The sequence below is a fragment of the Corapipo altera genome, unplaced genomic scaffold (genome assembly GCF_003945725.1).
Source record: "Corapipo altera isolate COAL_440 unplaced genomic scaffold, ASM394572v1 62, whole genome shotgun sequence".
NCBI lineage: Eukaryota > Metazoa > Chordata > Aves > Passeriformes > Pipridae > Corapipo > Corapipo altera.
The window spans coordinates 6805134-6830123 of record NW_020884894.1 but is presented as its reverse complement, the minus strand read 5'-3'; the positions used below and the strand labels follow the sequence as shown (position 1 = coordinate 6830123).

The following is a 24990-nucleotide window of genomic DNA, read 5'->3' as shown; positions in this document are numbered from 1 at the left end:
AATTCTAGATCATTTATCAGTGGGTCTGTTTCAAAACATTCATTTATTATAACACCATTCCTCTGTACTGAAAGAGTATCATTCCTGCCATAAAGGCAGGAACTAAAACACCAGAAGGGATGAAAAGAGCAGTTTCAAATTTATTGGTGTTGCCCAGTGTAAAATACACAGCCCACACATCTCCTGTGATCTTCAACTTATTTCTGGGTTCTCTGGTCTTAATTCAAAAACAACACTGCTATTAAAGACTGGCTGTGAAATCTGTGGCTGAGACTTGCATCGTGTCCCTCTTAATTCCTGTCACAGAAAACTACTGATTTTATTTGCTGTTCCTGATGTAGAGCTCTTGTGAAAGAGCAGCTACACTTTGTAGTTACCTGAAGAGAGTTTGGAAACAACGGCTCTTTCCTCAGAAACAGTTGAAATGGAGCTCTGGAGAGTCAGAGGGGAAGAGAAGCAGGGGTTGAAGAGGATGGTGGTGATGGAAATCCAGAGTAGGTAGAGGTGAGAGCAGTTAAAATCAGTGAAGTGTTAAATTTATGAGGGGGAAAAATCCCTACTGAAATACAATTAGAATCTTTCCAGTGACTGGGAGAACACAGCTTCCTGTTAAAGCTGAAATAACTTTCCAGTAAGTTATTCTGACACAGTAAACTTCAGGAAAGCAGAGCTACTACTGTTGCATAGGGGAGAGTGCAGGCAAATTCAGGAATGACCATCTCTGTCCCAGGAGGAACATGGGCACATGAGAATTTATAGCTGTATAAACATCACACAAAATGGTCCCCCAATTCAATATACCTTTGGTCTGTGTTCTAATTACCTACTAAAATCCAGGTCTGACAGTGCATGAATCATCACCCATTCATTATACAGAGCACACCTGTAATTCTAAACTATATTCTCTGAGCAGCAGCTGTGTCAAAGCCTTTCTATATCTTAGAACTAAATATAATCTCACATGGAATGATATACTTCAGCTAGATAATGCTTTAATATACATGACCTGACTATTGGTTACCACACAACAGTTTATTAGATTTTTCAGTGACATTACAAAGAACCTAAGGCTGGTATTACAAGGTATATTGATACATTTCTTATGTTCACAAAATTCCCCTGTTATTATGACCTTTTATTACAATTTCCCCTCAGTTTGGAAAAATGACCTGTCATTTTGCCCTCACAGCACAGAGGTGCTAATTTGGTGGCATTCAAAGAGCAATTTAAGTGTGGCCCACATGCAACTGCTGACTGCCACCACTGCTTGACAAAATTTGGGGTTGAAGCTGGAGGAGCAATGCAATGATTGTCAGGAATAGCTGACATGGGTCATTTTTCTTCACAAGTGACACAGTACAGACTCCCCCAAACACACCTTTCATTGCCCAAATACTCTAATGTAACCCATTAAACTGCAGGCCCATAAATGTGGATACGATTAGAAAAGCAAACACTTCTCCAAATCAAGTTTTTCCAAGAGAAGCAAGGCTTTAAAAATCTAACTGGATTCTCTCCTTTTTGTTCAATATATCACTGCTTTGCCACTGAACTGTTTTGTCCAAGGAGCCAGTGATTTAAACTGAAAGCCCACATGCAGACACTCTAAAAACACTATCCCTGTTCTGTCCAGCATCACCATTTTGATCACAATTACTGTTCAAAGGTGATGCCAAAGGGCACAGGGACAGTTTCAAAGTGGAGTGTTAAAAAACTTCAATCCCATAGTGAGATTGTCCATAGTTAAGAGTTCCTTGTCTGCCCAGATGTCCCAGATGTGAGTGGCAGTGGTTGCTCAGCTGTGCACAGATGATAAATCCATATTTCTGGTTTATGTTCCAGGAACACACAGCTCAGGTAATACCAGGAGTAGCAGAGATGATTTTGATGTTCAGTGTCTCGTTGTTTCCAAAACCATCTTATTACACGTATGAAAAAACAACACATAAACCCCAACTAGTGAGTGCTTGATGCTTAGAACTAAGACTAATGCTAAGTTTCAATCTTGTGCTTCACTCCACAAAGTCACACAGGACAAGGCAAGGTTCCCATTTCATGAGAGTCACTAAATGCTGAGCTATCAAACATGAAACATTTAGAAAAGTACAGGAAAGAGGAGAAAGTGACTTCACAAAAAAATGCACCCAGTAGTTGAGATCCATAAGATCTGTGTTTTAATAACACAACCAATTGATCCTCATAACAAGAATTCAAAAAGTGAAATTACAGTACACAAATCAAAATATAAACTACCCTACCCCAACTATACAATGTACATTAGGAATGCAAGCTCTGTAACAATATAAAAATGCTTTTACACACAGGAGTTGCAAAAAGCCATTCTGTAATTCCAAGTATTTGTAGAAAAAAGAAAAAGTCAACTTCCAAGATTCATCTTGAGGCATTGGCAACCTGTTGGGGAAAAATAATAAGAAAATAGATTACTGAGAATTAAAGAGAATCATGCTCATCAAAACTTTTCATTTGGGGAGCTCAGGCCAAGAGAAATGACACTGAGGGCAATGAAGCCCATAAGAATTTGGGTTTTTTGGTACTTTTGTCAAAGTACCACAAAAAAATAAGTACCTTAACAAGCCAGAATACATCTGTTCCAAACACTATACAGACTGCAGAGAATGCAAGACATGACCTCAGAATCTCAAGCTTAAGAGAGGCTGAGACATGTCTGTCTTAGTCACCCTTTAACATGAAACACGTTTTATTTGCAAGTTGCCTTCCATGGATTGCAAAAATCAAGCTCTGCACAAATTGAAGTGAAATTTCAGTGCTCAGACAACATAGTTAAGCACACACCCCCTTGTTTATGCTGTAACAGTTCTGGCACCTGCACTGTCCCATCTCCTCAAATGCCTTCAGCAATTTTAAATGCTGTGTCTTGCACTGCCTCATCACCTGAACTTATCTACATGTTTTTGGACTGGATTTTGAGCTGTCAAGAGGATGAAACATCTACTTCTCCAATGTTTCTGTAATACAGGGGCAGGTTATCAATTAAGAAATTACATAATAATATATAATATCACATTTTCCTTTCAGTAAGAAATTTCTTTCTCCAGGGAATGTTGCCCTAGGACCCATTTTGCCTCATCCCTGAGTGTTCTCTTGCACTGCCCTGTGTGAGTCACTACCCTCTGCAAGCTCCTCACTTACACACACAGGAGGAATTTACAGCTCCTGTGACTCCATCACCTCCCTGGGCAGGCCCTTCCAAAGCCTCACCACCTTTTCCATGAGGAAATTCCTCCTGATGTCCAATCTGAACTTCCCCTGGCACAGCTTGAGGCCGTTTCCTCTCATCCTGTCCCTTGCTCCCTGGGAGCAGAGCCCAACCTCCCCTGCCTCCCCCCTCCTGTCAGGGAGTTGCACAGAGAAAGAAGGTCCCCCCTGAGCCTCCTTTTCTGCAGGCTGACCCCCCCCAGCTCCCTCAGTTGTTCTCCAGACCCTCCTTAAGCTCCACTGCCCCTCCCTGGACACTGTATTCACAGTACAATCCTCTAATTCTGCTCTGCACAAACCCCACCTCACAAACCAAAGGAAAAGGTTCCATCTGTCAAAGCCAGTAATTTCAAGGGTTTGTTTCAAGGCCAACCAGAGCCTGTCTCACTTTAGCTCTTGTTGGGGGCTGGGGTCTTGTTCTCCCCCTCCAGCTCCTCCACCCCCGCCTGTGTCATGAGGTCAGCGATGTTCTTCTCCAGGTCATCGATGCGACAGCTCATGTCATCGAGGGCACAGGGGTCAAGGAAATGACACCATTCCAGCCCTGCTTGGGCTTGTTTGCTTTTAGTATCACAGCTCTGCTCAAATTTTTATGCTTGCTTCAAATTTATGTCACGAATCCCACCGGCAAACAGACCCTATGATATTTATTGCATAGCACCCGAGTTCAAAAAAAGGATATTTCTTCCGATGATTTGGTCAGACATGGTCTGAAATTTGTCCTGCATTTGCTGCAGCAGCGTCTGCACCTGATAGAAAGGGAGAAAAGAAACGTTTTGCTTTCATTAGAGGCTGTTGCATTATCTAATCTCATGTAACAAGGTAACTACAATGTTCTTTCATTGCTGAGCACAAGCGTGCCCAAACTCTGCAGTGTAATTATATATATATGTAAAAATGGTACTTAAATATATATATATATTTGCATAAATATATATACATATATATATATACACACAGAGGACAACCGAGGCTTACAGTAAACATTAGAGTAAATTGGCTGAGCACTGAACAGGCTCCCCACAGCAGTGGTCACAGCACCAAGCCTGTGAGTTCGAGCAGCATTTGGACAACACTCTGAGGCACAGATTCCTGGGGTGTCCAGTGCAGGGCCAGGAGTTGGACTCGATGATCCTTGTGGGTCCCTTCCAACTCTGAATATCCTATGATTTGTAAGACCTAAAAAAACGCCCGTGTTTCACAACCAGGGCTCGACCCACAACGGCTGTTTCCGCATCTTGTTAATCCCACAGAGGCCCTTTTTCCTTCGGTACCACAGAACCCTGGAACGGCTTGGGATGAAGGGACCTTAAAGCCCATCCCGTCCCAACCCCACGCCACGGCCAGGGGCACCTTCCCTAGACCAGGGTGCTCCCGTCCAACCTCCCCCTCCCGAACCGCTGCTCTCCCTGGCGCCCCCGGCCGCTGTCCCGTCCCGTCCCGTCCCCCCGCGGCGCGGTCCCTCACCACGGCCGTCAGGTCCTGGACGCTCTTGGGGTCGGTCTCGGCCATGGTCGCTGCGCTCCGGCTGCGCCTCTTCCGGGCCGCGCCCGCCGCTTCCGCCGCCTCTCGCGAGAGCCGCGGCGCGCGGGGCACTCTGGGAGGTGTAGTTCCTCGCCCTGCGGTGTTCCATCGCTGCGGCACCACAGAGCTTTTCGCTTTTCAGACCTTTCAGCAGCGTTGGTGTTCATTGTTTACAAGTTACCTATTTCCCTCGTTAATTAGAATTCTATCTTCTATTGGTTAATGGTTTTCTCTCCTCGTGCTGATTGGTGCCATGCTCAGTCTTCCTCCTCTTTCTTGGGTTTCTTGGGTCTGTGGTCATGATCTCCCCCTCCCAGAATCACCTGTTGCCCAGTCGGAGCTGATTCATCACAGTCACTCAATTATCTTTATTAGTTTTCTTCCTTATCTTGAGAGTTCTGCCAAATGTCCCAGTGGCCCCTTAAATTCTGCATCCTCTGTGCCCACTATCAGTGTTGCATCCTTGTCCACAAGCTCCCACACTCCCCATCCACAGGTCTGAGATCACTGGAGGATGTCCAGCCCTAAATATCAACATGTTCTGCCAACAAGTAATTTGTCCTTTTAACACCTGGACAGCACTTAGGGCTTTTTAGATCTACCTATTTCACGGATTAAATCTCCTTCCTTCTTGTTGACTACACTTGAAAGCACACAAAGATCAAACATCAAAGAACATCCTTACTTAAGAAAAATTTCACAGACTCCACGTTTTGCAGCTCCGGGCTCTGCTGGGCCCCTGGCCCCCTGGGTGCTCACCCAGCCTGAGGGACAAACCAAGCCCCGTGTGAGGAGGGATGGCTTCAAAACAGCTCTTTTTAGCCCAGAACATTGAGCCTACATGTAATTTCATGCTGAGAACAAAAGTTCCCCTCACACAGCGGCTGAACAGTCCTACTCGTGCTCTTAAACAATGACTTTGTGAGTTGGGAGATTACAGATGTGTTTGTACAGCCTAAGAATACGCATGGGTGTGTTTTTATAGACTGTCTGCTGAGCATCGCTCTGTGGTGGGTTAATTTGGAAGGAATGAGCAGCTCAGCCTGGCAGCACACACTGCAGGGGATCCAGAGGGGCTCCCTAGGAATATATTATTGTGGCAAATACTGTGTCCTCTTCTGGGCTTCTCGGTTCAAGAAAGACAAGGAGCTACTGAAGAGGGTCCAGCAGAGGCCCCAAAGATGATGAGGGGTCAGGAGCATCTCTCTTATGAGGAGAGGCTGCAGGAGCTGGCCCTGGTTAGTCTGAAGAACAGAAATGTGAGAGGGCATTTCAGCAATCTGCACAAATATTTCCAAGGCAGGTGCCAAGATGACGGTGCCAGGCTCTTTTTGGTGTGTCCAGTGATAGGATGAGAAGCAAGGGCCATAAACTACAACACAAGAAGTTCCACCTCAACATGAGGAAGAACTTGTTTACGTTGAGGGTGGCAGAGCACTGGGACAATTACCCAGGCAGGACGTGTAGTCTCCCTCTCTGGAGACATTCCAAACCCACCTGGACACATCCCTGTGTCACCTGCTCTAGGTGACCCTGTCTTGGCAGGAGAGTTGGACTGGGTGATCTCCAGAGGTCCCTTCCAACCCCAGCTATTCTGTGATTCAAACTAAATCCATGCCCACCCCAGATTAGTGACATACTCTTTAAGATACCATAAAGCTCCACGGGATGGATTTGGGGATGGACACAGGATAAGTGCTCCCTAAGTGTCATATTACAGGGTTTTTAGACCCAAACTGCTCATTTGTAGATTTTGTTTGCAAAGCGAGCCCATGTTTGCACGCCTTGGTTATTGTGCACCCAGATAAGATCTGAAGTTAACAACCACATTGAATATGAATCTGTAAATGGAGAATGTTTAACAACCATATTGAATACGAGCCTGTAAATGAGGAGTGTTTCCCCCTCACAGCAGGTGGTTCTCAAACGTCTCCTTTCCCCTGGAAGGTGACACGATGTGCTGACACGCTCTGCCTCATCCCACAGCCAGGAAAAAACCTGAGCTGCAGGGTGTTTGCATTATTGATGTGCCTTTTGGAGCACTGTGGGAGTAATAAAAAAACTATTTAGTGCCAGTTTGAGGGAGTTTTGTTGACTTTTTAAAAGTAAATATGGCTTCTGGTACTAAAAAATGCTGAGAAATTGTCTCACATTCATCTGGTTGATGCATTTAGGAAAGGTGGTTGTTTTTAGAACTGTTATTTGGAATCAGATAAACTGTTGTTGTGAAAAGTCCCTTTGAACAGACCCAGACCTGGTCCCTCGGTGCTAATGAGACATTAGTGGTGTGACCTCACCCCTTCGTTCCGGTTGTGGCAGGTTTGGATATATCTGGTCCCTCTTTTAGCTCAAACATTCTAATTCCATGTTCCATTTTAGGATCTGGACAAGCCCTAAATGACTTTGACGTATAACTCAAAACAGCAGCCCACTAACCAGTCCCTGTTATGCAGGAGTCAGATCTGACTGATAAAATGATTCATTGGGCCATTAAGGTTTTAATAAGTGTCAAATGGCTTCACACTTGTTCTCATAACTACAAAGCTTTTTTTGTGTTAAGATAAAATATTTTTGTTATTTGTTTGCTTTCTAGTGTGGTATGGTTAATCAATGAGTGACATTTTGCAGGGTTTTATCTCCTTTTTGAGGCTGCACTGAAAGAAAATGCTATGCAAGGAGGACTGGTGGGATTAATGACCCTTTCACAGTTCTGTTTGGAGATTACTCAAATGAATGGAGCTGCAGAAGGCTGAATTCCCTTGCTGGCCTTTTACTGACAAAGTCTTAATTTAAAGAATACAGGGGACGAGGACCTTTACAATTTACAAAGAACCTGTTGTTTTCCTTAAAATCAAGGGAAATGTACAACAGATAAATTTAGAAACAGTTAATGAAACTCCTTTAAAATGCAGGGATATGCAGTTCCAATGCAGAACAGTTGGACCTCCTACAGCAGCAGGTTGTGTCAGACTTTGGACAAAAGGAGCACATTTTCAGTATTCCAGAGAACTCAGAATGAACTTTGCCTTCGTGGAACCATGATAGGGATTTCTGGTACTGGTGTCTTTAGTTCTAATCCAGTTCCTGTGTCCTTTGGTGAAGTAGGATTAGAGCTCAACAACTTGAAAAAAAAAAAAAAGACTATTAATTTAAGAGCTTACTTTTTGTGCCAGTTAATGCCCAAATCACTTTAAGTAGTTAATGCTGTAGAATTAATTCTACATTTGTTGTCAGGCCTTCTTTCCAGTAATCACGACCCAGGGATTGGGTGACATCCACTGAAATCTAAGTTCAAAAAGGCACAATAAAATTTCCCAAAGGTGGGTTTTGCAAAGACAATTGTTTTAGCAAAGAGCCCATTTTTAGCAAAACCACTTCTGTTAATTCTGTACTGGCCTCAGAGATCTGTGGGCCTGTATTTATGTCTTTTTTTAACAGCAGTTCTGCCAGAGGACTTTATTCCTGGTGGAATTCTAGCAGACTAGCTCTGTAGTAACAGAAAAGATGAAATTATTATATCTGTGTACTGTGTGAGGCAATAAATAGCAACTATACTTTAATTGCTTTGACTATCAGATCTTATTTGTGCTCCCTGATGACTTTCAGATAATTGTGGTTGTTTTCATACAGAGATTGTTCTCTCAAACTGTTACAACTCCTCTGTTCCTTCATTTCAGAGTGCTGAGTTTATGGATCTTAAGACACTCAGCACATAAAATCACAGATTTTTTTCTTTTATTCAAGTCAGAGATTTACAATGAAATCTTGAGATTAAATTTTAATATCTCAGTTACAACCTGAGTTCCTTGTGGCAGAAATTCTTGGGAAAATATAAAAATAGGACAAATAGAATTTATTTATTACTTCCAAAGCAATGATACTCCTTAGAGGCTGTTAAATATACACGAGGCCAGAACATATTAAACTAAGGACTGTGCTTAGAAAACAACTGTCAGGGGGAAAGTAAATGTTCAGTATCATGATTTGTGGATATTTAACTGGATAAAACACAAATTATGGAAACAGCAAACCCAGGTCAGGAATAAATGTGAGGGTTATTCATATTAAAGCAAAACCAGCAACTAAAACAAAGTGCTTCTGCATGAATAGCTTTGTGCAGTGTGACCCATGCACCAAAATGAGATATTTTCTTCTCACATATAATTATAACAAATAGGAGAGCTGAGTGCTGGTTGTGCAGCCTTTGCATTTCCAGTCTATTCAATCAAGCCAAGGAATTACTTGAAGGTTCACAAGGGGTTAGTAGAATGAAGTTATTTTATGATTTAACTCACAGACAGATAAGCCTGTCTTTACAGTTTTAACTTGTTAATTAGCCCTGTCTACTTCTTTCCCCAAAAAAGGAATGTGCACTAAGAGCCTGATCCTGCAAGTTCCTGATTATCCACAGCTGCCATGTGGAATTGCAGGTGCTGAGCACCTCAGGGTTGAACCATGGTTGTTCTGCAGGCCTAGGTCACACAAAAGGTGACAAAAACACAGCCTGCCAAACTCCAGGCTTTTCCTTGAGGAAGACACTGAAGGTTAGAGAGTGTGTCAGGCACTAACTACTCAGTTTTTCTGCTTGAAATACAAAAAGTGCTCTCAGAGATGTTTGGGCTCCAAATGAGGTGATAATATTTAATCTCAGCTGGGAAGTTGGAGGAGCAAAAAATAAATTTAATACAAGGTTATAACAGCAACCTCAGTAAAGGGCATGAATTACATGGGTTCACTCTTGTGTAAAAATCCTGGGTGGGGAATGGGAAGAGAAGGGGTTCGGAGCTACAGACTGCAGTGGGCACAGGGGGGATTTCTGTACTGTAAACTGTAGCCAAACAACGACGGTAACAAAGTCACTGTGAGATTGTTTAATCTTAACTAAGATTATTTCACATTTTTTCCCCCTGAAAAATTATTAATTTTGCTAATTGTAAGGGTTTTCTGAGAGACACCAATTCTGTTACTCTCCTCTTTCCTAGCTCCACTCATCAGTAATTCTATTTAAAGAGTTCTCTGCTCTAAGGATTATACATTTATGTTTGAATTACAGCTGTTGTCTCTGTTTAATATATCTCCATGTACAGCTTGTTTGCTGAAGCCTTCATTTCTTTCCACAAAGATAAAATAATGATTTATTTCCTTTTCTTTTTTATGCACAATAATGAAATATTCCTTTATTTTATTTCTTGCCTTCTTGTGGATGAGCAGTTTAAGGATGTCTTACCTTTTGAATGTTAAAAGTCTACCAGAATTAGCTGAAAATTTAAAGGATGACATTTCCTTGGGTATTTCTTATAGAATACATTGGCATTTGTGCTGCTTTGAATAGACAAAGCTGGATGATTTGATTATAAATACTTCATGTGTGGAGGAGAATAGGTAATTATTCTCAGTGTCTGCTCCACTAAGATGTTTTTTCCCTCAGTTATTGTGTTAAAAGAAGTTTACCAAATCAATCATGTATTTACAACTACATCTCTCAGACTGAAATTAAGGAGACCTGAAATTATTCCTCATTGAAATTTGAAACGTTTCCATCCAATTCCAACTCTATAAAACTCTCCAACCATCAGAAAAGGATCATTTATAAACAGACAGAGGTGCCACCTGGAAAACAAATGGACAACTGTGGAAGCCAGGGCAGAAAGGGGGGCAATTACATGGCTGTGCAGCCACTCTGGATGATGGGGAATTCTAAAGGCTTTGCAGAATGTGTAAATTTGTAACACTGGAGCAGTAAAAGCCAATTCCTGCTCTGGCTGAAACTGGTGTTACATTCCCGTGGTCACAATTAGATCAGTGCTGAGCTCGTTTGCAAAATCCACCCACTGAGGAATGAATAAAACCAGCATTTGTTTGTTCAGTACCATGATAGGGAAAGAAAAGTTTCCAACTGCAGCATCCAGGCTGAGATGGGTCTACATTTAGCTTCCCAAATTACTCATTAGAATGACTTCTTCATTTTCTGCCCAAACTGTGCTCCAGTGCTCTCAGCACAGGAAAATCTGCAGTTGTCTCATCTGTTGTGGATAGACTGTCATATTCCCTTATCTGCTTCAGTCTAGACTTCCTTAAATGTTAACAGCCTTAAAAGTGATGCCTGCAGTTCCCTGCAGTTTTCCATGTGCTTGAAGAGTTTTTGACGGTGGACAACAGAAAATAAAATTCCTCCCTGTTCATCATCCCTTCCCTGGCTTTGAGCCATGTTTTTAGCAATCCAGCATGATGCATAAGCAATGAATACTATTCTGTGCCTCGGATCTAGGCAGTTGGTTCCCCAGATTTTGTGCAGAACTGCTTTACAACCTGTTTGCTTGGCACAGAGCTGTTCCCTGCTACATTATTCCTATAATTTTTCCTGTGCCCAGCAGACTGGGTGCTTGTGACGTGTCAAGTGAAATCCAACCACTGTGTCTGATGTAAACAAACTCACAAGACTTGTCTCTCTGAGGAATAAAGCTTTTGATAATGTGATCATCTCCTCCCAGTCTGCCCCTGGCACTCCCAAGGGAAGCATTAATAGAGTGAAGGCAAGATCCTCTTCATTTAGGGCACTCTTTACCCTTAGGCCAGCTTGGGTCAGGTTGGGGTGAAAATAAGTAGAAATCAGAAAAGGAAAAAGTGTTTGCTCATGAGAGCCCACACCAGATACCACTGAAGTGAAAAGGGCCTATCCATAACCCCGGTGGGATTTGGGGCTCACATGGATCCTTTTCCAAAAGGCAGTAGGGCAGTAAGACATAGTGCATTTATTTCAGTTTTTTTAGGGTGATCCCATAGGTTCTGGAGTCTGACTTTTGATTTTTGCATCTCCAACCCACCCTAACCATGTCTATAACTACTTCATTTGCCTCAGTGGGAGAGATTGATCATTTTTAGGTCACAGTAAGGGGTTGAGGAATGGGGTGGAGTGTAAAAGCCTCCTGTTGTGTGCTCCTGTTCTACTCCTGTTGCCCTGCCCAGGAAGAGAAGACTGTGTGTGTAAAAAGTGGCAAAATGATAGTGTAAAATTTAAGCCTTGACATTTCGATCTCAAGTTGTAAATGTGGTGTTGAAGCCATACATGTATCATTTGTTTTACCACACAGAAGAAACTGAGAGTGCAAGAGAGATTGGATTTTTATTTCTGCTAATTCTGGGAAAAAGTATCATTTGTTTTAGTCCCTTCTTTTTCTCAGGAAAAATTTGAAGTGTCTTCAGTAGAAAAAATACTGAAAACTGTTATCACAGATAAACTAGAGAGGCCACTAGTAAAAAATCAATACTTCCTTAAGCACATCAGAGCTGGCAATATGAAGTGCTTCAAAGAAAAAAAACACCCTGCTTTAATTATAGGCAGTATCTCATATCAGCATAACATCCCTGGATTGTCCCTTTTTTGAGCCCCTTCATTTTATCTGCAGGAGGAATGAAAACTTTTGCCCATTTTTCTGAGCCTTGGTGTGACAATCTACATACCAGGTCAGACAGTGGAGGAGGGTTTGTGGAAAGATCCCAGCTGGGAGATTTGTTCCCTTTACAGGAGCTGCTTTAAGAGTAGGGCCCAAAGTGTGCCCTTCGTGTTGCCACGCAACAACCAGGCAGAACCCCGGGTACCAGGCACAGCTCATTCATCATTCCATGGGCTTTCAATATCCTTTTTCCAAGGTGGCCACAAGAACTGCACAGTATTCCAGTCCCTGCCTGAGCTGTGCTGTAAAACACCTTTCTTACTTCTACCTGTTAGACACTCACAGAGCCTGTTACCTTTTTTTGCCACCACACCTCACTATTCAGTTTTAATCTTAGTTTCACGTTGTGTCAGTACTGCCTTTTCTCCATCCATCATCCAACAAGGTCTCCTCATGTGAATTTAACAGCAAATCAGTCCTAACATTGGAATGGTGTTTGTGCTGAGATAAATAAGGCTCTCAGTGCAGGGAAATCAATTAATGAATGACTGTGAAAAAATGTTCACTGATCCAAATTTCTAATGTTCCTGTTCCTAAGTAAGCATTTCCCATGGGAAGCTGTGTCTCCAGCTCCTCATGCTGGATTCGGTGTGTTGTTATATCTGGGACATATATGCTATATTGAATATGCTGTAGGGCTGTTCCCACTGCCAGATAAGATGGAGAACTTGTTTTATCAGCCTGAACTGGTTTTATCAGCCTGATCTCTTTTCCCCTTGTATCAGTAACAGGAGTGGTTACTATCAAAAAGAACTAATTCTTTCTTTATGTTCTTATAAACTGTAAAAAGATGTTTAGAGCCTGTGATAAATGAGAGTTACACTTGTGTGCATGTGAGAGAACATAACTGTTCTTGAGTCTTAAAACACTGCCTGTTTTCAGACTGTACATGATTATTTTCAGTTTTTGGATGCCATACATTTCCATGCATTTCCTTTGATATTCAGTAGGGAGCGCTTATTTATGCAGTAAAATGCACAACAATATACAATATCAAGCTATAAATGTAGCAGGACTCCTGCTACAATCTTCTTGAATGAACATAATATTTTCTAGCTCCATGCAAAAAGGTGAAGCCTGTGCCAAGCAGGGTATTGAAAGGATCACAGAGTAATATCCCATTGGGATGAAACAACCAGCAAGTTTAAGAAGAAATGAAATTAAAGTATAACTCTAATTGCAAGGCAGTAAAATTCAACTCTTATAATTCTGGTTACACAGTCTTAGAAATGCTTTTACTGTATCTGAAGCTGTGGAACAAATCCATTAGAGGCATAACCTGAAAGGGACATTGAGACCATCTTTCATTTCCCTGCTCTGAGGCTCCATGGGCTGAAAAATTTCAAGCAATGTATTGTTTTACAAATTGTATGTGCATGCATGAGTGCCAAGGGAAGAGTTAATGTTATATACTATAAGTTTCCTGCTTTCAGATGTCAAAACTCATAGCTTGAGCAGGGTCAGTAACACAGTCGTAGAAGTCAGAGAATGATGGAAACTGAGAGGAGTCACATTTTGAAAATAAATTGGAATGGAAAACAATCCTCGAAACAATGTGATAAATACTTGTGAACCAGTGCTTGTCAACATGTTATTTGTGCACACAGAGATTTCATTATTCAGTCGGCCCTGAGTAAAACTCCATCTAAAGCTGCTGGTTATTTCCCTGCTCTTTCCATAATCATAATCATAATCATAATCATGTTGAAATGAACCTCATGCAGAGTTAGTGGCCTGTGAATTTCTTATAATCCCAAATGTCCACTGTGTTCAGTAATGTAATTTCTGGGGTCAGTGAGACCCTTTATTGGGCTATGGATGAGGCAGGTGCTGGAGTTCTGGCTACATCTGGAAAGGAGAAGGAAAAGCATTTCTGTCATCCTTTGAATCAAAGCCGGTGGCAACCATTGATTTCAACAGGAAATTACTGCTTCTCTCAGGAGGAACTCTGAGGACATTCCTTCCCAAAAACTCCTTTGCTCTGGAAGAATGAAGGAGTTGCTTCATTTCACCAAGATTCTTGTGTTTGATTTTCTGCACTGCCTTCGTTTATTCAGGGTGGAGAACACCGACTGACTATCCCTGCTTTTCCATAGGGCAGTCCTGGAGCCTCCTTGGCTCACTGGGAACAAGTGAGATCACTTGTGGTGTGATCTGTCCAGGGCAGAACTGAGGCAGGAGCTGTCCAGGTGGGTGCTAAAGCTGGATTCTGCTCATGGAGTCAGCAGAGAGTTCTAGCACTCAGTCAAACTGTCTGGCTGCATCACTTCGCTGCTTGTTACAAAGTCATATCAGAGTGCTTAAAGATCACGATGCACTTGTTAATTTGATGCTTTGAATAGTTAGAAATGCTCACAAAACAATTTTACAAACAGAAAAACAATTTTACACCGTACCTGCAGCACACGGAATCAGGGGTGATCCATCAGGGTGTCACCACCACTATTGATGTCGCCTGAGATGGAGCTTGACTGGAAAGACAAAAGAGGAAATGAAGCATAACAGAGTGATAATAGAATGATCAATGCTGCAGACTTTGTGTGTGCATTACAAAGGAAGATATTTTGTCAATGTTAGCCACAGATGTGTGAGTGAGGTGATAAGTCTTATCTGAAATACAATGCTAAATGGAAGTCATTAGTATGGTGGAGTTAACATTGGGGCTTTACTAAGCAAGGCAAGAAAAACAAGAAGGATGAGATGATGTCCCAAACTTTCCTTTCAAGAGAAAGCATAGATAGTTCTATGTCAGGAAATTCTCTCTTCTCAATATTTGAATCATGATTCTGTTTTCTCTCATAAGCACGGAGTGCAAAGAAGGAATTTGCAGAGAAGTCCTTTTCCTCTAGCACTTGGGTAGCCTGGGTTGTGAACCAGAAGCCTGCTGTCATAAAAACTCTCACTTGTTATTAAAAGCCTGCTTTCTATGGAAATAAAACCATTGCTTTAGGGCAAAGATTTTCTTTTCAATGGGATATTGGTAGAAGGAGCCTTCACTCAATAGAAGAATCTGTGCTGAATATCAAGTGCCTCAGTCTCATCTGCTATGAAGCCTTTTGGTCACCAGAGTGTCCCTGAACATTGATCCAGGCAGGAATACCCTCGTGTCTCACCTTGGGAATCCTCCACAGTCAGCAGGACTGGCTCCTGTGGCAGACATGTTTGCAAAACTCTGTTTGTGTAATGCCATTTTGAATTTTTTATTATGTTAATACTTCCCATAAGGGAAAATGAGACTTCTGAATGTCTGATAGGGTGTGGTATTTATTATTTATCCTACCTGCTTTTGTTGATGGTTGTTGTTAAAGAGATATCCTCACCCTCATGGGTTTCAGTGCTTTTACAGAACATCAGGTTCCCAGGATATCATTACAGGAATCGTTAGGGATCTCCACCTATTTCCCATCCTTCCATGCAAGTAAGAGTTTCAGTGTTCCCCAACTATGTTACATTCAGCATTTTGATTGGGATGGATTTCTGCTCTCTGGCCTGTTTTACACAGCTAACAAGGTCCTTATTGACAGCATCTGATCCACTCTTTTAAATGTTCTTAGCTACTTTCCTCAGTAATATCAGATTTTGAACCAGATAATAGGATTACCCTATCCCAATCAGATGATTTAAAATATCTTGCGGGGTCAAAATTTCATTATTTTAATCTTCCACTGACCATTAGATGAACTCTTGCAATTCACTGTGGTTTTTCTACAAAATTAAATCAAATCTTTTTATAACATCCTGAAGAGTCAGTAGCTTTCCAAGATGAGATTTTCTTCTAAAATTCCTTTTCCACACAGTAAACTTTTACTTTTTGGCATTATTGACTATTCAAATTCCAAGACATTTACCTTTGGTTTTCATTTAATGTTTAACCCATTCAAAGGGCAATCACCAGCTGGCTTTAAATCTGTGTTTAAATCAGTCTGACCACCACCAGAGCAGTTCTGTTTATGGTTTAGGTGATGGCAATCCCAGCGTTGTTGGTGCATTGAAATTGGCAGTTTTGGTCAAAACAGGAAGTTTTGAAGCAAACAGGAGAGAATTGAATGGATATTTGGGGAATCATTTGGATATGGAGACCAGTCACCAGCTTCAGAGATCATTAGAGTTTTAAAAGCCTTGGATAAGCAGGAATTTTTCGGAGTTCACTACAGTGAATTAGGCTTTAAGGGAGAAACTCAGCCTTGAGAAAGGGTTTTTTGCTAAGCTCTTCACCACTGATATCCTTCTTAGGTCCTGTTTTCAACCCACTATGAAGAAATTTCAGTCTCCCAGTACATGACTGCCTAGTTCTTTGTAATTCATTGCATTCAAATTTAGTGTTGTTGGGGATTTTCTTCATTCTCCTTTACTTTTGTGGAAGGTTATTTGTAAGTATGTACATTCTCAGACTGGATGTAAACTAAGCCAAAACTCTGGAGTGTTTTCATCAGCAATCTTGATTGGATCCAGCACATTATTCCATATCTGTATTTAGATATTCATATAACAGATGTTAGACTTGAGTTTTAGGGTTTTAAATACATTTGGATTCTATTTGTTTGGGAGCTCATGCTTTTTCTAAACTCTTGCCATCCTTCTGGGACATTTTGGTTGAGGCAGTGCCAGTGCTGAGCAAGGTCTGTTGTCATGATCAGCATGATCTTCTTGATCCTGCCCCACCAGTCTTCTGAGAAGTTCTAAGTGCAGCTGGAAATGAGATCCCTGCAGCAGAGGCAAGAGTTCACTTTCTCTCCCACAAAGCTCATGCCAACGTGCCCCTGCCTGGCATCAAAGGAGATATTCAGTCCCTTTTGCTGGTGAAAGATGTGGGCTCTATACCTCTAATTTTTACCACATCCTCCCCTCTTGAAGCATCAATGGTAGGTAATTATAATTTCACAGAAGTGGTCTAATAATCCACATCTCTGAAATGAGCCAGAAATAAAGTACAGCAGGAATCACAGGTGGTAGATGATATGCTTTAACTGAGCTGAATATTTGAAGAATTAATCTGGTGATTATGGGAAGTGCCTTTTTAAATCAGGTAATTTGAAATGAACTCTCTTTTCCGTGTCTAGTTAGTACAGTCCATTGTTCAGAGTTTATGGTTCAGGTTGCTATCTGGTGTTTAAATCAGCATTTCCCAAGTGTCTCCTGAGGAGTTTAATGTAATTTGAGACCCTTTCATTCTTGAATGCTACAATCATAACGAGATTAGGAAGCAGATTAGTTAAAATAAGTTTTTCCATTGCTAAAAAGAAAAATATCGGTAGATAATTCAGAACTTCTCAGAAGATAAAACAATTTAAAAGACTGGAAGGCTGAAAGTAATTCATCTTGAGAGTCTATCTGCTGTCCAGAGCAAGCGTGGGCTCCAGCTTCTTCAAGCTGCAGTTGCCTTTGCTTCCTGAGAACATGCCAGATGTGACAGGAATCTCTCCCAGATCGAGTGTTGCTCAATAAAAACGTGTTAGAGAGAAGAAATGCAGCGAGAGCTTGTCCTGTTCTGCTCTGTGCAGCTCACCCAGGCAAACAGGCAGCACAGCCATTAACAGTCAAACAGCAAAAGGGGTGTGATTTAGGTTTTTCAGGTCTCTGCCTTTTATAGTCTCATAATAGAAATTGTTAGGGATCCACTGAGATATTCCATTTATCACAGTAAATTTAGATGGCTGGTGGCATTAAGTGCTGTTCCAGGTCTGGGTCATGATTGCTGCCGGGCTGAGTGAGGATGCATTAGCTCCAGGAGCTGGATTATTATGCATCAAGGCTGGTGAATAAGGGCCAGATTTTCCAGCTATTGGGTGGGTGGCAACATGTCCAGGAGAAGTGTCTGCCTCTTGAATCTGAGGATGACTTCAGGATCAAGTCTTCATGTTTTTGCTTGGGTAAATCAAAAAATCTGAGCTCTTTCAGCCGTTCCAAATTGCGCTTTTTTCCTTCTGCAGCTGCCTGAGGCCAACTTCTATTTAAGCACTGGAGGAGAGATATTCCCTATATCCTAAGGAAAGAGAAGGGAGAAACAGGCATGTTTGGAGCTACACAGTGATAAGGTAACAAGGGAATTGCACTCCCCACTCCAAACACACAGCATTATCACACACCATTAAATGTTTTTTCTCTTCTGTTTATGTCCAACCTGTCATGACAATCTTGCTCTGGAGTTGGAGTGAGTCTCAGTCTTTGACTTCCAGCCTCTCCAGAGAGGTTTTTAGCTTGACAGACAAAAATCAGGTAGCTTACAACATAAATTCAGTGTCTTGAGTTCCAAACAGTGGCTTTACAAATTGCACTTTCATTATGTAAAATAAAGCAATTTATAACCATTGACAGCAGATAAAATGCTCCAGTGCACACTGTTGGGCTGGGTGTATTTGACAGCTTGAATCCAGCTGCCTCCCAAAGGAACAAGTGCTTGTCCTGCTCATGATCCTTGTGTCTGTGAGCACCAGCCTGCTCATCCTCCAGAATGAAGTGGGTCAGGTTTAAATTCCGAGTTTGGCCATTTTAATCTGGAATGAAATGCATGGATAGAAGAATTAATTTGTTTGTCTTGCTCAGGCTTCTCTTATTATAAGACTCTTTATCAGAAATAATAAATCCATGCACTTTTTTTCTTCTGAAACACTGGCAAGGTATAATTATATTATGATTTATTTTACAACATCAAGACCAGAACCTGAAATATTTACCGAGACAAAATTAGAAACCAAGGAGAGTAATCAATCATTCACAACCAGAGAACTGCAATTCCTTCCATGTCCATTTAGTAGACTGAGTACAGAATAACCACATTATTGGGAACTCTGACAGATGCCAAAAATAAAATTCAGGCTTCTTGATTTCTAATACCCTTTCAGTCCAAGCCTTATGAACGTTCCCAAGCAGCTGCTACAACTTTTGGTAAACAGAAAAACTTCTTATGAAGTATTTAATTACTTATGAAGTATTTAATTGTATGTAGAAAAAAAAAGTGGACTACAAATCAGCAGTGCCTTCAAGGTAAAAACCTGCCCACTAAGGAACTGGTAATGTATGGGGCAACAAGTTGATTTGAGAAAGAACAATTAATATATCTATGAAAGAATTAGCCCTATTTTCAAGCCTGAATTTTCAGGTAAATCAGCATGTAAAAAATTATTTTTCATGTCTAATTTGTGTTCAGTAAAAAGACCATAGAACTCTCCATATTCTGCATTCTTTTAATTTCCAGCAGTCTCGGGAAGATTAAGAATTGCCACCATAACTCCAACTCATGGTGTGTGTTTAGTTAACAAAACACCTCGTTACATCACTCCAGAAGTCTTGACATTAAGAGTCAATATTTCAGCTTCTTTATTCAAGTGAATGGTGAGCCCAGAACAATAAAATATGATGGAATTGGTGTTGACCATGAAAATTTAAGTAACTGAGCAGGTAGGTAACAATACCTGAATCACAGAATGAGGTCAGATGCTGAGATGTAAATTATTCCTGTTTAATAATTTCAGTAGGTTCTTGTGGCTCATTTTGTAGCCTGTCAAAACAGAGACAGGTCTCTGTCATTGTTCTTGCACCTTAGAAACGAGCTGCACAGAGGAAATCTCAGAGAGCTCATTTCAGAAATTATTTTCTGAATCTGTAAGAAGTTGGTTTTGCTTATTCAATGGAGTGATGCTGGTTTACATCAGCTGAGGATATGGTGGCTATTTCCTTGGATTTTCAACAAATTCCTGCAGATACAGGAACATATACCTGTGAATGTGAATAAAAACTGTGGGGTTTTAGCTGTGCTGTGTGGGGAAGGACTCTGGAACCTGCCTACCAAATATGTGCAGGTGCATTTGGGCCAAAACACCCTGGAAATGATGCTGGTCATGCCTTTGATTTCAAAGTAGAGGATTCACTGAAATTTTGCAAATTGAACAGATTTTCTACCTTCTGATTTGGGGTCTTTCAGCAAAGTTATTTTCCACTGGGAAAAAACCTCCAAACAAATCCATTTCTACCATTTTATTCAGCCTACAGAAGCTATTAATCTTCAAAATGGCTGTTCATCTGGTAGATTCTTCCTCACAGCTTTTCTCAGCTGCCTGCACGGAACAGGGGGATTGATGTGCTCATCCCTTGCTCTTCTACAGACGCTGCTCTGGCAAGTGTCACTGCCACGATGGCCATCAAAAATGTCACTCAAGAGAAGCATTTTCCAGATTTCCCTGCCAGCATGAACTATGTCATCCCACTGGGGGTCAAATGTATTCCAGCCTTGCCTCTCTTTCCCTAAGAAATTCATTAGGGAGCCATAGCAGAGCTCATCATTAGCTGTGAGTGACTTGCAGCAGATGTTAAATATTGTAACACTGACAACAGTTTTTTGCTGTGAGATCTGGAACTCTAGAAATCTTATTCATTACTAAGGAATGGGTACTCTCATTTTAAGGGTAGAGGGATTTAGGAGACCAGAACAAGTTAGCAAATGAATATATGAGCTGGTTGATAAAAATTCCATACCAGCCCTTAGCCTGGAATTTCCTGAGGTTAAAGCTGGCTCACACTCTCACTTGTTTGTGCAATGATGCTTCAATATGGACCTCACTGAAACTACAAATCAAAGAGGCCTCCCATGGGTTCACTGAACACTGATTTGATTTGTGTTTCTCAACAAGAGGTGCAAGGCAACGTTAAGTCAGGTACCATAAATGGGATATGAGGGAGATGGAGAGCAAAGCAAAACAGAGATAAAAGGAACAAGGACTTTTAAGCTTGTTGTAATTTGCCTAATCCTGTTGAGGGGAAGGTTTCATGTGCTTTATTTTTGATAAGTAGTCTTAACATTCTTCTCCTGCAGATTACCACTCTGTAGGGCTTGTCAGTCTCTTTTGAGTTCCAGTCTCAAGGGATAGAGAGTTGTGTGCTGAGAGACTGCCAAGGAATATTAAAATTAATCAGTTCAGGAAGTCAGAGTTGGTTCTTACATTTTCCTACACAGTCCAGCCGAAGGGAATGTGCTGTGCAGACCTAAGAGCCCGGTCCTGCTGCTTCCATTGGTTAGCAGATCACTGCATCCACGGCAGAGCTTCCTGGAGGCAAAAAGCACCCACTACCAACTGCTGGGTCCAGACATTGCCATGGGAAAGGTCTGACCCAGAGCAGACTGAGCAGGAACTCCTCAGTGACCTTCCCAGCTGTCAGAGTCATTCCCACTGATGTGCCTTTGATCCCAATGAGGGGCTTGAACCGATGCATCCTGGATAAAATAACTAATTTTAGCAGCTACATCTGTTTAATTGAGACTCTCAGCAGAACACGACTGCAGAGGGAGCCTGGGGGAAAGTAAGAGATCACTCAGGTATGAATTGCAAATGTTTTAAAGCTTCACTCTCTCCTGGATAAATCCTCCCAGGAGCAGCAATACTTGTGCTACTGCCATTCCTGGCCAATCTCCTGCATTTGGACAGGAAGTTTCCTCCTGTGCAGGAGAATTTTTAGTAGAAGTGTACAAGAGATCTACTTAATAGGTGGCATCTCTTTGTCCTACAGCATGATACTAAACATTTCTCAGAGCTACTGGAGATATTTGTACATTTCAAAAGCTATTTTAGACCATTTCCAGAATTTTCTGCGTGAGTTGAGTGCTAAACTCCTGGATTTTTTTGTTTGTCAGAAGTCCCTTAAATACTAAAATCTCTTTGCAACATCCAAAAGCTAAGCCACCTTTAAAAATCTTTGTATTGTGTAGGAGTTTCTCTGTTTGTGTCCTACCAAGAACTGTATTTATCGTTGTTGCCTTTACCTGTTTATCAGTCCTGAATGCCACTGATATTCCAATAGAGAACTTGGTGAGAGGTGCTGCTGAAAATGTGATACTTAAACATAAAAGGAAAACCTGATGTAGACTTGTATCAGGAGCTTGGCTCTAAATTCATCACCTTCCTTATTTAAAAAAAAAATAATATTATTTAAATACCCTGCTAAATGAAAGTGTATCACCTCTCACAGTGGTTTGCTGATGCCTCTTCAAACTCCACAGCAATGTGCTGTGTCAGCATTTCCAGTTGTGTCAGGCTCTGACCACCAGTGCAACAGGAGAATTGCCTGATTTGTAGAAAAATCATTATTATTATTAGTGCTAAGCCATCAAAAAATAACAGCATTGGTGTTTCCTGGTCCCTAATGTTATGTACATACAGTTTTTGGAAAATGCATTGTTTTGGGAGAGGTTGATGTGAAAGTATTGCTGTTGAGAAAAAGTCACCTTACCAAGAGGGGAAGCAAAGAGGAGGCAGCTTTTGAGAACCTGGGAATTGTTTTTCCCGAAAAAGAAACGAAGCATTTTGTCCTACTTTTCTAGAGATTAGCTTTTGTTTAATCTTCTGGCATCCTGAATCACTGATTACTCTAATAACAACATACTAGTTAATCCTTATGAAACATGTACTGATAATTCAGCCTAAGAAACAATCTGTGTTTTACTTTTAGCTGCCAGCTAAAAGCTTGTGTTAAACTTTCTGCTTTTACAGAAAAAAAAATGAAATATGGGGATTTTTCCTCTTTTCACCTCCCCTCCCCCCAGTGAATTTTCTAATCATGGTATTCCCAGTTATTTCAGGCATCTTCATCATAGATGGCCATTTCTTACTGGGTTTCATGTTATATTCTCTTAGAGAAGACCAAAGGTCCAACCTTCCACTCCATCAGTAAACAAATAGGAAAAGAAAACCTCTTAATTACAGGTGGTGTTCGTATCTACAGTTCTGATCTGACTTCATATAAATCATCAGCTTTATCAGTTGTCTTGGGAAGAAAAAATGGCTGTTTTGTAAAAAGCAAAAAAAAAAAATTCTATAGATAGAAGTCTCAAAATCTCAATATTTTCTGTTGATAGGAGGAAAATTTTTTTAGTTCAGGCAAAAATACCATATCAACAATTTCCCAGAAAGACATTTCAGCAGCTTTATGTTCATTGAAAAGGTTTGTATTCCCAATTAACCACGTTTTTCTCATTTTGAGTATTAAAAAAAAAAACAAACCCAAACCAACATCCTAGGACTCCAGGTTCCACAGCAGCAATCATAGAAGCTGGCAAAAAAAATAACTTTAAATTTCAAAGCTGCCAGGCCAACAGACTGAGGCTCACAGTTTAAACTCCTCTTCATGGCCCTGCTGTGCTGGTTCATGCTCAGTTTGTGATTCTGGAGCAGCTGAGGGGCTTTTTCAGTCCATAGTTGTGTGAGAGGCAGAGAAATTGGGAGCTGGGTCAGGGTTGAGCTTTGTGACTCTAAGTCAGGTGTCAGCTTTGGTTTTCAGGCAGAATTTATAAAAATCTACTGTGGAATTCTTCCAGGAACTGAATCTTCATGTGTTGTCAATAATGTAATTATTGATTTTGTACTGTTGTTGAAGTAGGGAACACCTGCTTGTTAAACGGTCCTGACAAACATTCTGCTTCCATTGTCACCCTTGCTGCATTTCCCTGGGGGGAACAGTCCCATTTGTGCTGTTGGGTGCAGGCCACACAAACTGCAGCTCGACAGCCCTGCACAGATGAGTCAGTGAAGATCAACGAGCCCTGGTGATGACAAGCTCTAGGACTGCAGTGAAAACCACATTTCAAAATGTGCTTTTATGGCATGAGAGAGGCATCTCCCACACAGTCCACGTTCCAGCCCAGTTCCCTGTGCAGGGACTTTCCTTCTTAACACTGTCTACTGTTCTTAATTTTTCTCTTTTTAATTTGCCTCCTTCAGACCTTCCCACTGGCTCACCACAAGCACATGCTTCTGAGATGTTTTAAAAATAGAGGGCTGAGAATAAGAACATTAGATAAAAATGTGAGACCACTGAGACATGTGGAAAACGTTCATAATAAATCATTCTTCCTTTTGCATTGACTGTGAACTCCTTTGAGCAGACATCCATTCTCCCTTCAGGGAATACACTCGGGGTGCAATTTGGTGGACCTACAGACAAATAGTGATGAGTAACCCTGTGCCAGATTTTGATTCAGTCATTTCAGCAGCTTGATGTGAAGAAAAATCTATAGGTCAGACTGGGTGACCATAATTATGTTCTCTCTCACATCACTAACTTGAATTCTATTTAGGTTTTGTGGTTAGATTTTTTAATCTGGTTTACTCATGTTTGATTTCAACAGAGATTGACCTGCAGAGAAAAGGCTGAAAGATCAATTAATTTTGTTGTTTCTTCCCACCCACCGTGTCAGGTTTCAGAGGGATACGGAGTCATTTGTTTGTTTTTCTGTAAACTTGCACACATTGTATTTGCATTTGCAGGTGACCAAATACTCGCCTCATTTTTCATATTTCTGTAATTTGGTCCATTTGCTCTCAAACATTAAAAAAAGAAGTAATATGTTTCACCAGGAATTCCCAGGAAGCTTTTAAGCCCTTAGTTGGAGCTTCCATTCTGGAAAGGTGCACATCAGTAACCAAGTCTATTTGCTGCTTTCAGTTTGGATTTATTGGGAAGGAGGGCTGGTCCTGAGCTTCCTCTGTGACTGATGCCTCTGAACTGTGAAAGGAGGCAATATAAAGTGTCTGAAAAAACCTGCTGACTTTTTTAATAGGGGTAAAAAAGCCCAAAAAGTGCATAACACAGCACTCTTTTGCTGCACTATGTCCTGGAAAGCTTACTGTGTCCTTTTTCTTTCCCAAGGATATTATCTTCCATACAAAGATGTATGTTTGGATGAGTGCCAGCTCGAGCTTTTCCCTTTCTCTTCTTCACTTTGTTTCCTTGCAAAGAGACACAGAGCTCCAACAAGTGGAAAAACACCTTTGAGTTAATTAATCAG

At 41.2% G+C, this 24990-nt stretch overlaps 1 protein-coding gene across 1 annotated transcript; it reads right to left on the bottom strand.

Moving 5' to 3' along the window:
• Nucleotides 1-1013: 1013 nt before the first annotated feature.
• HSBP1 (heat shock factor binding protein 1) lies at nt 1014-4805 on the bottom strand. The gene is made up of 4 exons (XM_027646940.1): nt 4705-4805; nt 3920-3986; nt 3626-3745; nt 1014-2412 (listed from the first exon to the last, which is right to left on the bottom strand). Exons 1-3 carry the CDS (start codon nt 4747-4749, stop codon nt 3627-3629), a joined length of 231 nt encoding a protein of 76 aa, XP_027502741.1. The 5' UTR covers nt 4750-4805; the 3' UTR covers nt 1014-2412; nt 3626.
• Between the last annotated feature and the right edge of the window lie 20185 nt (nt 4806-24990).

What these genes read in the sequence shown, in the direction of transcription:
- HSBP1 (XM_027646940.1), bottom strand. Translation starts at nt 4,749, where the DNA reads ATGGCCGAGACCGACCCCAAGAGCGTCCAGGACCTGACGGCCGTG. An exon ending in TCCAGGACCTGACGGCCGTG is followed by an intron (nt 3,987 to 4,704) that starts GTGAGGGACCGC and finishes CCTTTCTATCAG; the next exon opens with GTGCAGACGCTGCTGCAGCA. An exon ending in TGACCAAATCATCGGAAGAA is followed by an intron (nt 3,746 to 3,919) that starts ATATCCTTTTTT and finishes ACCCCTGTGCCC; the next exon opens with TCGATGACATGAGCTGTCGC.